A 12,690-nucleotide genomic window follows, 5' to 3' on the forward strand; every position below is an offset into this window, starting at 1 on the left:
CTTCATTTAACAAACCTTTCAGGAAAAAAACCATCATCAACTCTATATAGGCAGAATCTTATTTAAGAATGTTGAACTTATTTTATCACATCATACATATAACTGTTACTGACCAAATGTACCAATCCTACTACCAACTAGTTTCTATCAGTAATGTATAAACTAGTTATCTGTCCAATTCTGCTGTATTTTACATACATGCATACAAATATAAGTAAATTCCCTTGAATTTTAAAAGTAGCAAACATATGCAACCAGACAGAAACATAAGCCTATTCCCATGTAGAGGAAACTTTTATATCATGTAACTATAAGAACAGGATCTATTAATATCAAAATGTCATTAAAATATTCAATTAAAGATAATGGCTTTGGTAAGAATGTGCATCCTAAGTTTAACTAAGCGGTTATTTTTCTATTAATTTGTCCTTAAAAAATCCTAAATATATGCAAATATTTACATGTAATGATGCCATTGCGATGCTTTATGTCACTGAAAAACTAAAAATAACCTTAAGGTACAGTTATTGGTATGAAAAATCATAGTATATCATGTGATGAATACCAGGCAGTTAATAAATATCAAGTTATACAAGAGTCATGAAATTAGAAAATGTTTGATATGTAAGGTAGAAATTGAGGTTTATTTTATAAAGTTGAAAGCACCTTTTTTTCAGAATCATTCTAAAAGTCAGTGGGTGGCAAAACTGTACAGTTAAAGTTACATCCTATGTGGTAAAAGAGAAGCTTCTTGCTTGGCAAACATTAAATCAAGGCATCTGACATGACTCTCTTAATTAAAGATGATAATTTTCAGTTAGAACCACTCATATATATAGAAGGATAAGCACATGCATATTGATAAAAAGATTTGAATGAAAAAAGCAGTTAATTTATAAACAGAAATGGAATGTGCCTAAACACTTCCAGCTACATGAATAAAATAGTATATTTATTATTTATTAACAAACACATTTGTGATAACCTAGTAGGTAAAATCTAAAATCCAGTAAAACAGTGAATTTCAATATATACACAAATACTTTTCAGGAAATATTTTCTCTAAAAACCTTAGGACAGAATTTGTTATTTTCCTAATAAAAGCTTGATGGTCTCAAATACTTTAGCAAATCTTTGACAGAAAGCAGAGATCAATCAACTTTTCCTTGAACGTGGGATTAGGTTATGATTTACTTCTTGAAGCAATGGAGTAGAATGTTCAAGTCTATGTCATAAAAGGCAGCTGTGCCTTTTATGTTTTGTGGCTTTTCTTTCTTTCTTAGAGAAGCCAGATGTAATGTTTAAAGATAATCCTTGTAAAGATACAAGAAGTCCTTAAAGATAATCCTTGTAAAGATACAAGAAGTCCTTTGGGGAGGTTCTACACAGCAAGGGGCTGAGGTCTCCAATCAACAGCCACACACGTGAGTTTGAAAGCATAGTCTGCAGACCTAGTCAATTCCCATGACAAGCTCCAGCTAACATCCTGACTGCAACCTTAGAAGACACCCTAAGTCAAAACCTGAGAGCTGATCAATTCCTGAATCAATTCCATGGAAACCGAGATAATAAAGGTTAGCTGCTTCTAGCATCTAAGTTTGTAGAGGAATTTTTTAATGCAATTATAATCACCACTTAACCACTAGGTAAAATACTATATAAATTAGTGAGTCTACATAAGATGACTAAAATTCTTTAAAATGCTTGCTCGAATATAAGCCAAAAATAATAATTGAGTGTGGATACAGTAATACTAGTATTTGACCTTTCCTGATAACTCTGATTGTTTCTATATATGATATCCCACTGAGCATGCCTGTGTTGTATTTCTATAAATGTCACAACCTATCAATGGCTGGCACAATCACCTGAAACCATGGCTCCTATGGCAAAACTGCTGTATTTTTCCCAAATATCAGATTATAATTCTCAATTTTTCCAATCTTAAAATGATGATCAATATCAAAGAAAACAAGTTTTCAAAGATATGGCTGAGTACTTTCATCATTTTCAAATCACTTCGTATGTACTATCTATCTCATGTAATCTTTATCTCCTTTCTTCAGGGGTAAAGAAAACAAAAGCTAAATGATTTTTTATACTGGGGTTACAAAGACATTATGACAACATTTTATGTTTTTGACTTCCAATTTATAGCACCCTATCTGATATAGCAAAGTCCTTTGGGTTGGTTTTCAAGAATAGAAAAGAGGCACAAATAATAAGTTAATAATGGTCATCAAAATTTGAAATCTAAGCATTTGATTTATAGACTGAACCAAATGACGAGTACTGATACATCTTTTAATCAATCCTTATTTGACAAGAGTTTTGGAATGGGAAAAGCTACCAGTGAACTAGTGTAATTACATTTTCCCAAAGGTAAATCTATGTAATTCTAAAGTGATTAAGAGTAGCACACTTAGTTCAAAGTCCCCTTGACTTCCTTCAAGCCAAGATGTATAGATATATATGGGTGGGAAAAGAAAACCACTTTTGCCTGTTTGTTAGATATTTGGCTTTGTTTTTTTGCTGTTCAAGGCACCTACTGAATCACAGTATCCGAATATAACTATAGATACAGATAGAAATTCAAAGAGATAAAAAAATTATAAGTTTTCAAATGTATTTGTACTACACATAAAGATGAGAAAATATGAATAATGGTTTAAGACAGTTTTAAAATCTTTAATTTACTAGAACACATTTTAATAGCATTATTAAAAATGTGACATGATGACATGAGAGTTGAAGAAATGGCAATTAAAATTTCAACTTACCAAACTGCAATTTCTTCATAACAGCCACATATTTTTCTTCAAGTGATTTCAATACTGATAAAGGTTTGGGTTTCATAGCCACCTTCTTTGAGAATTCACCTAGTTTTTTTTCTGTTATTTAATAATTCAAGATAAATAACATTAAGTATACATTTTAGGAGATTAAAACAAAAATCAATTAACTTTTAGAAGTTCAAATTTTGTATTCCATAAAATTACCAAATTCTTCACAATTATCTCCATACTATGCCACTTTAACAATAAATGAATTCTATTTCATAAACATAACTAATAGGGCCAGAAATCTCATCAACTTTAAAGCTTAATTAAAATCTCAATTAGATTTCATCCAATTGGGCAAAACAGCAAAAGTGAGTCAGTAGATAATGAAGACTAATTTACATATTCTGTTGTTTAATATACGAAAATGTCAATTTTAAGTCAGTCTCATGTAGTTTTAATGTACTACTTTCTATCTAATATAGTGCCATTTTTCAATTTCATGACTTTCAATAGGAAGAAAAATTTATGCTGCATGCTGCCAGCCAATCAAATTTAGTCCTTGCAATAATACATAGTACAGATAAATTTTAAATTAAGAGACTATTCATAACTTGGAAACCTGACAAAGGAAAAAATTTTAGTTAACTTGCTTGTAAACAATTAACATAAAGGAGAAAGACGGTTTCAGTAAATAAATGAAACATCTTTAGATCCAATGAAAAGTAGCTTTAAAAGAATAGTATAACCGAGATGAAAATGCATACATTGTACAAAAATGAAAAATGATGTACAAAATATATAAGATTTTAAAAATTGAATAGTATAATACCTTGATTTGCTTGGCGCAAACTGGTAGTGGCTGCATAAACTATCTCAGCAGTCTTTTGGATATCTGGTACCAAAAGAGTAAGTCCTTCTGGTTCTTGATCAGATGCATCTGGTTTCACGCCTGTTTTAACATTTTCTCTTTTAGATCTGAAAAAAAGATTTTTAATATGGAAAAAATGCAAGGACAATTAAGATTTTTAGGACTGAAAACCTAGTAAGTCAATAATAGTGGTTAAAAACCCATGACCGTGCACATTTCATTTACATACACATACTATTTATCAGAGGATGTTTAAATTAACTTCACGGCTGTTCTGAAGCCACAGGATAACACCTAGCATAATAAATGTTTTGGGTATGCTTTCCTTCAGATGGAAAAATAGACAAGACATTAACATTGCAAAAATGTCATATTGTAAAAAAGATCCAAATGCCTGAGTATGTCCTTGGATCCATACCTTTAAAAGCACACTAAAATCTCAGAAATCCAACTGTAGAATCTAGGCTACCATAAGGGGAGAATAGGATGGGGAGCAATGGGGGGAAGGAGCCCAATGGACTTTATTTAGTGGAAGATTATGGGTGCTTTGGTGGTGGATGTAGAGAGGTAACACATCTCAGGAAGTATGAACCTGTACCTTTGAGTCATATACAGTGTTGTAAACCAATGCTACCTAGATTAAAAAAAAAAAAGATACAATAAAATATACATTAAGAGTGATGATAAATATTGAGAAGTAGAGATATTCACCTGATAAATATCTATCCATTGTATTCCAAGACTTGAGAATCAAAGACCCAGATGTCATTTTCTATTTTAAAAATACTATTTGTATTTTACTCAAAATATATTAATTTCCAAGGGAAAAAAGAGAAGTATTCAAAATAAAATGCAGGTTCACTACTAGGCATCTTAATATATGCCATACATTAGAACTTTAAACACTAGGTTTTAGGGCATACTAGCTTTAGAGGTATTCTTTTGTTACTCCTTTTTAAAGGGTCTGAAATGTATCTCCAACCTTATATTAAACTTATAATAAACTGTATTAAAGCAAGCTTTTACTTGTAAGGCATCAAAATGTTTCCCTAAAATTTCTGGATGAATACAGGAGTGTTTCATTACAAGATTCACTGGAAACTACAATTAAATATCAATTTCCTTTATACTATTTCAACTCCCCACCCATGTTATTCCATAATAGACATCATCACACCACAGTTGCTTAGATATAAAATCTTCACCTTTGTTAATTTTAAACAAACTGAAATCTTATATAAAACTGCTAAAACATTTGTGCCAATAAATGAGCTAAGCTTTACATGACTTGCTTTTCAATTTGTATACCTACCAAGAAAGGACTTGGATATTATATTAAAACAACATTTCACAAGGTTAAGAATGGAGCCTTAAAGAATATAAAAAGAGCAACAGAGGTAGAGTCCTTAACAAAATGGTATTATGGTTCCTGTATACAGATAAACTGTTTTTTAACTCAAAGACAAAAATCTGCTCAGAAGCAATTCAGTGCTTAACTTTGGTAGCTACAAACAGGTAAATTAAGAAAAGTCACTCGGATGAGTAGCAAAGATAAATGAACATAATAGCATACAAGTATTTTGAACTGGTTCCGACAGTGTGTGAAAGTAATAGTATTCACAGATACTTTTAACTATAAAGTATATATTATCTCACCTAGCAAGGTGATTTAACTGAAAGGACATAATCTATACCTGGGTTTACTGTCTTTGCTTCTAATGTTTGTTTGTTTTAATCTTCTCTAAGGTGTAAGAAGTCAGAGAGAACACAGGGTCAACTTTTCCTTGTCACTCAGCAACCACTTGGTAGATGTTATACTACATATCACTTCAGTCATCGATTTCTGTGTGTATAGGTATATGAACATATATATGAATATATACACACATATAAATATTTAAGAGACTATACTGAATGTTTTAAGACTGAAAAAGCAGACATTTTTAACTGCTAGACTCAAGTAAGATATTGTGTCTATTATAGCTTTGAAATAAAGTTGAGATTATAGTTTAATAGTATCTGACAATTTTGTAAATAAAGAATCTATTCTGATTGATGAGTTCAGAGTCTCATTTTCAAATTTACCAAAAGCTATTTACAATCAGCGTCAAAACACTGAGAGTCATGAAAAGTTTTATCATCACCTGTTTGATAGGACCCCCTTTTAATTTATAAGAACTCTTTCCCAATTTGTAAAAGTTTCCTAATATTAGGGTGTGAAACATTCTTAACTGAATCCTAACAGGAAAATAGTAAGCAGTTTGAGAAAACAAAATTACAGTTACACTTTAAATAAAATAAAAATGGTAAAATATCATCAGTGAGTTAATTCATTGCATTCTCAATAAAGAAATATGACCTGTCTACAGAGAAGGAATATGAGAGAAAGAATTCCATTCTTCTAGAAATAGGATTTTCCTCCATAAAGAAGTAAGAACCTCTGGGATGGTGAGAAAACTGCATCAATGCAACACAGGGCAAGTTATTACCCTTGGCAAACCACTGATTCTAAATTTTAAGACCTATTCATGATTACCAATTTCCTACTTCTAGTTTTTAAGTAATAATTAGTAGGAGAAATTCCTATTATTAAAATAGTGCAAACAGCTAGGATGGTAAATTTTATGTATTTTAGACCACAACAAGAACTATTCAGAAAAACAAAATTGCACAGAAGCTTAAAAAAATTTTTTACACCACATACAAGACAGATAAGATTATATATATTTCATATAGAAGATTATGGTTGAATCATAAAGCAGATATACCTTAGACCATAACCCAAGATTCTAATAAATCATTACATGGACAGTCTTAGTGATTTTGACAAAACAAAACAAAAACACAAAACCACACAGGAAGAAAATGGATAATCTCCAAAAGTGAGAGTATTTCAGTTTTATGAAGAATATAAACACTCTGCCTAAGGACAACTACAACTTGTCATTGTCTGACATTAAACTACAGCCAGTAGTCTCTTTGCTATATAAGTTGCAGGTTACTGTCAACCCATATGTAGGCCCAGCTCATGAAAAAAGGCCATACCTTAGCTCACATCCTGAAGTCTGTGTGAAAAGCTATTTGAGTTCAAGGCACCTAGCTGGAAGTAGGTCTCTGAGACTGACAATGGATCCAACATGGTAAAAGCAATCAGCGACGGCCGCTACCATGGTATCCGCTGCTTTGTGCAAACGTTGAATCTGGTTGTGATCACTGCCCTGAAGAAATACGAGGAAGCAACTGAAGTTTCTACTATTGCACAGAATTATCTGCAAACATTTTCCACTATGCTGTGAATTCTAACTAAAGAACTAACAAAGCAAATTTTGTCTCTGTGACATAAAATCTGAACTAGGATGTGAGCAAAATGGGCAAATCTTTCTTACGAAAAAAAAAGGGGGGGAGAGAGGGCTCCAAAACTCAACATTCAGTTATACTGAACAGCTTCTGCTAATACTAGCACCCATTTTCAGCTGGATATTCATAGCACTAAATACAAATTATGACAACTATGATCCTTTGTAATCTACAAACTGTGAGCAGCTTCATGTAGGTATTTCTTGGCAGAACACTGGGAAAGAGCACTGCCATCCTCTGAAATCCTAATTCTTAAGTCAAAACTACCAGATAGTTGAAATAAACATTTAAAACACGGAGCATGTTAAAGACATAATTTGGAGACTATTGGATAAAATGTACATATTCAGAATCATTAAGGAAGATTCTAAAATTGTAAGAGAATGAAACATCTACATTTACCTATACAATAATGCATCATTTTGTACTCCACAGTTCTAAGGTTCTTTGCAGCAATTACAGCTTAAAACAAACTTTTAAAAACACAAAGAACTTTTTAAAATATTACTGCGGAGAACTGCTTATTATTAAAGTCTCCAGAAAACATGAAAATGATTCTAGAAATGCATCATCAAATGGGGCGAAGACCTCTGTAGATGACTGCTTTCTGTGGTTAACTGAAAGGTTAGGTTTTAACTCTGGATTCCCTTTCATATTTACTTAAACTCCTTCCAAAGAAAAGGGCCACTTTTAGATTTCAATATGATTTAAATTAAAGTTGAAAATAAAATCTGTCTTGGGAGGCATAAATAGTATATGAAAGGAAACTCAAAACAGAGGTATGAGAAGCCTGTTAAGATTTCCAGATTAGATAAAAATATATAATAAATTCTACAGCAGGTTAAACATCAGAGGACATAATGAAAGTATTGCATGCAACTACGGAATGTAGTTGCCACAAATACTATACTTCACCAAAGGACAATTCAACTGAGACGAAGAAATATTAAAATAAATATTGGCGTATGTTTCCACAACTAAGTAAAAAGCTGATGAACAAATCAAATTTATTCAAGGTGATCAGAAAAAGAAACTTCAAGTTCTCCTTGGCTAAGAAATCAGACCTCTTTCATTTTGCAGGTTTGAAAAGCAGAGGGAGAAGAGGAGAAACTAGGAAATGTTTTCCCAAGGGTGTAACATAGTTGGGGAGCTGGAACTGAGGTTCTTTCTTAAGTGACAAAGTCATAAATGAACCAGTTTCCAGGAATTAAAAAGTTTGCCAGAAAATGCTTATTAAAAAGTAGGTCAACTAGCCTCTTACTACCCAGTTAGAGGAAAAGAAATCGGTATTTCTACAAGCAAATTTGATTATTTTAAAATATTATGAAAGAGTGGGAGAAGAGTATGGGGCGGGAAGGGGGGGAACCCCCCACAATGGACTACTGGGGAGGACTTTCAGTGCCTTGGTGGCATGTGTGGTATGGTGACATACACCTGTAGGGTGTGATCCTATTCCTCCAAATCAACTCTAAGCAATGCTGTAAATCAGTGTTACATTAATAAAATTAAATAAATAGAATATATATGCACTTCTTTGCTAAAGGAAGACATTTTAAGACAGCCAATGAAAATGACAATAAAGGGTGCTTGCTTTCGTGTTAAATACAAGTTCAATGCCCAGAACATTACACTACACAAGAGAGTGAGGTTTAATTTAGTTTTACAATCCAGTAATTAATACCATGTATATGTAAAGAAATACATTATCCTTTAATATCCTGTCATAGTGCTAACTCTAAAATTCTTATGGGGAATGACAAACGCTACACAAAAAGAAATATCAAAAAAACTACAGAATCCACATTACTTTATATAGATACTTATAAAATTATGCTTCATTGTCAACATTTAAAAAATGTAATTTTTATATGCCCTAAGTATCAAAAGCCAGCTCAGAAACAAATTTAACTCCTCCATTTCCAATTATTCAGTGATGGACAAGTCTAGTTGTTTGTTTGAAGGTAAGTTTAATTTGGTGTATAAATTGGGAAATTAGGAGATTGGAGTTTTTATCATAGCTCTGCCACAAAGCATCAGAAAACCTAGAGCAAATCACAACACTTATACACCTTATTTTCCTTACTTATAAAAAAGAGGGAATCTGACCTAACTGAATTCTAAAGAGAGTCCCTTTCAGTTCTAAAAACCTATAGATAATATGGACAGGCTATTTTTAAAACATAAACTAAATTTTATGTAGTGAGATTGCTTGAGATTTTGTCTGTGATTCACAGCGAAAACTGTTCAAAATATTTAGCTTACACAGTACAATTTGATAAGGATAAGTTATTTTTTTATATTAATGCTATGCAGCTGGGGTAGAAACTGTGGATCAATTTATAATCTTTAACAAGAGGGGTTTGTTTTGTTAATCAGAGGTTGTATTTTGGCAGCATTTAATCAAATCATTTTTCAGAAACCAGCTGAAGCTCAAGATTAATAATTACACAAACATGAAACCTAAGGTGATCAATGAACTATCTGATAAAAGAGAATTGTGCTGTATAAAAAGAGTTATCTAGATTATGGGTCAACTGAATTGTCTTTCTTCATAAATATTATTATCAATAAGGAACACTGTAGTCATCAGGAGAATGAAGAGCTTAATCCCACACTTATTACCTGTAGATTTTAACATTAAACTCTAAGCAACAGTTTCATTCTCCATCAAACAATGATAATTATGTTCTTGTTTATTACCTAAATATTCAATTGCCTAACACCTAGAGCCAGAAACTAATAATATACATCTGAGAACACCTGAAGCTATGGATATGACACAAAAGTTAGGATCATGTTATTTTATCCTTCTCATATAACTAAAAGTTTCTATATATATTATAACTTACCCACAATTTGAAGCTCAAAAAACAAGAAGGGTAATCAATAAAAGCACAGAGACTGGAACATAAATGCTCTATCTAAATAATTTCAAACAGTCAGAAAAGAAAGCAGGAAATACTTTTGTCTTCTATCTGCCCATGTCATCAACTTGAAAATTATGGAAATTTCTTTCCACAAGATTTTGATACTTCCAAAATGGTATGAAATTAAGTGGTAGTGACATGAGACTTAGGTATCAACAGACATCTAACCTTTAGCATGTGTGTGACACTGCTTATACCTGCTATATATACACTTTATCTATCTCCTACTTTTGTTCTCACAAACTCTCTTGTTCTCACAAAAGCTACTTCTGTCTCCCTTTGGCCCCTTCTCTTTTTGGACCCCTAGTATCATAAACATTAAAATTATTAAACACAAAAATCATTAAATTATAAAGCTAACGAAAAAAGGCAAACATTAAGACATTTTGGGTAAAGTAAGAAACTGGTAATATTTTTTGTGTTAGGCAAGAAAGAAATAGTCAATCTTCGTATACCTACAGGCAGAATATTTGTGGTAATAAAAATTTTCAAACACTAGCTAAGGGAGTGAATTTCACTTAGAAAGGAAATCCTTTATGGATGAGTATTACACATTTTGTTCTGCATAAATGCCTAACATGGCTGTAGACAAGCAAAAGAAAGTTGTTGTTTTTTTTTAACTTACTTGTAAGTCCTTCAATCTTTTTATTAGAGTGATTAATAAGGAAGCTTCTTAACAATTTTGTCTGTTATAAAAAAAGTACTAAATATTACTGAGATGAATGAAGTTATTTTTAATAGACCAACATTTATTCTTTAGTCACCCATTTTCAGTTCACACTATTATAAAAACTTAATTAAACAAAGTACAAAGTTTCCTGATGGCATATATTGAAATGCTATAATTCTATTAAGGCTTTAAGTGATAGTGATAGTACAAAGAGCTGAAGGAATAAATTATAATGCATTACAGGTACCGTATGCTTTCAAAATGCAGTAAAATTAATACAGCAAACATGTCATATATATGTTGATATTCAGATTGTTAATCCAAAAGGCAATCTTAGGAGAAGTGGTGAATAGTGAAATTACAGAATCATTAATTAAAATATTAAGATCTTTAGAAAGCTTTAATTTAATGCAATCTGCACAGTAACTATTAACAACTGCCTAAGGAATTCTCAGTTTTTAAAGACAGACTAAATCACAACAAAATCACAATCAATAATTTTGTTGTCACCTTGTTGTGTCAGTAATTTACCAAAAAGCCAAGGAAGATTGAAATAATAAACGAAAAGTAGTACATTCATTCCTTGAGTAATACTCTCCTTTAAGTAAAGGCCAACCCCAGGTGACTATAATTTGATGACTGAAACAGTCATCAAACTAATCCAAGCCCACAAGATAATCATTTTATGGCAAAGCTATAATTATAATTGAAGGAAATTTGGAACATGCCTTAAAAGTTTATTATTTCAAAAACAAAAATTCAGGTGCTACTTTTCAGATATATGCATGCATCTGCATTAATATATGCTGAAATATATAATCATGTATCGCCTATATATCACTGACACTATATAAAATAGCAAAGATCCCAATCATTACAAAAACAGCAGGCATAGAAAGTATTCCCATGTATTGTATCACTTTGCCAGCTAAAGATCATCCTCCTTTAATCAGTCTTCCAAGTCTTTGAATATACAGAAAGTTTGGTGATATGGTTGCAATATTAAGTCTACCTTGTCTACCCCCCAGCAGACCCACTTAAAAGGGAATTTGGAATAAAGACAACCCCAAAAATACATCTCCTACACACTCCTTCACCAAATAACTACCTGTTACCCTCTATTAAAATGTAAGGAAGGGGCCTCCCTGGTGGCATATGGGTTAAGTCTCAGCACTATCACCACTTCAACCTGAGTTCAATCCACAGCAGGGAAGCTAACCCACATATGGCACAGCAGACCTCTCCTATCTGCCTGCTACTCCTCTCAGCAGTATCTATCAGTAAATTTGCCTGTTCTGCTCCCAACTCTGTCTATGGTGAATTCTCTCCTCCCAACCCCAGCACCTCTTCCCTACACCTCAGTTCTTCTACACACATACACACACACACACACACACACACACACACACACACACACACAAAGTAAGTAAGGGTCATTTCCTTCTCTATATAAATTATAATAAACCATACTAGGGCAGTATCCTCAAACAAAGACTTGTCTTCAAGAAAAAGACCAAAATCCAGTAACTGCAGGACAGATGTTAAGTTAAAGAACAGCTGATGACTTCAAAATATATGAAAATAGCAAATCATTACACCTGAAACTAATAAAATATAATGCCAATTATATGTCAATAAAAATAATTTATTAAAGAAAAAACATAGCTATTTTTGGTAATATACTTAAGGTGATAACAGGAACCACAATACCACTCTAAATTGCAGTCACGGGCCTCCCCTGGTGGCACAGGTGGTTGTGCACAGCGCTGTGAGGCTGTCTGCAGCCTCTGCAGCACCGGTTCGATCCCAGCCAGCCAGCAAGGGTCCCACATGGCCAGGCAGACCTCTTCTGTCTTGCCCACTGCTCCCCTCAGCGTTGTATTTAGTCAGGCTGCCTGTTCTGCTCCCTGCTCTGTCTCTGGTGAATTCTCTCACCCTCCCGTGAATCTTATGTGAATAAACACACAGTTCTGGTGCCAGAGACTATTTTTATGTTAGTTTATTCATTTTTATGCTTATTTCCTATTTATTGCAAATGAAACTGATTCTTCTGATACAGTAACAGCTTGAAACTACCGCTATAAT

At 32.6% G+C, this 12,690-nt stretch overlaps 1 protein-coding gene across 7 annotated transcripts in view; it reads right to left on the reverse strand.

Moving 5' to 3' along the window:
- The window catches only part of BIRC6 (baculoviral IAP repeat containing 6), a 180,431-nt gene that overhangs the window by 18,900 nt on the left and 148,841 nt on the right, over positions 1-12,690 (reverse strand). For 6 of the 7 annotated variants that reach the window (XM_037528256.2, XM_037528253.2, XM_037528252.2 and 3 more), the window contains 2 exons: positions 3,613-3,758; positions 2,781-2,891 (listed from right to left, as the gene is read on the reverse strand). In XM_037528256.2, coding sequence (XP_037384153.1) covers positions 2,781-2,891; positions 3,613-3,758 — 257 coding nt within the window. Of the gene's footprint in view, positions 1-2,780; positions 2,892-3,612; positions 3,759-6,696; positions 6,870-12,690 lie in introns of those variants that run through there. The other variant, XR_008554114.1, reaches the window with a different exon arrangement.

This window comes from Talpa occidentalis, unplaced genomic scaffold (genome assembly GCF_014898055.3).
Source record: "Talpa occidentalis isolate TD23 unplaced genomic scaffold, MPIMG_talOcc4v2.1 talOcc4.5, whole genome shotgun sequence".
Classification (NCBI taxonomy): domain Eukaryota; kingdom Metazoa; phylum Chordata; class Mammalia; order Eulipotyphla; family Talpidae; genus Talpa; species Talpa occidentalis.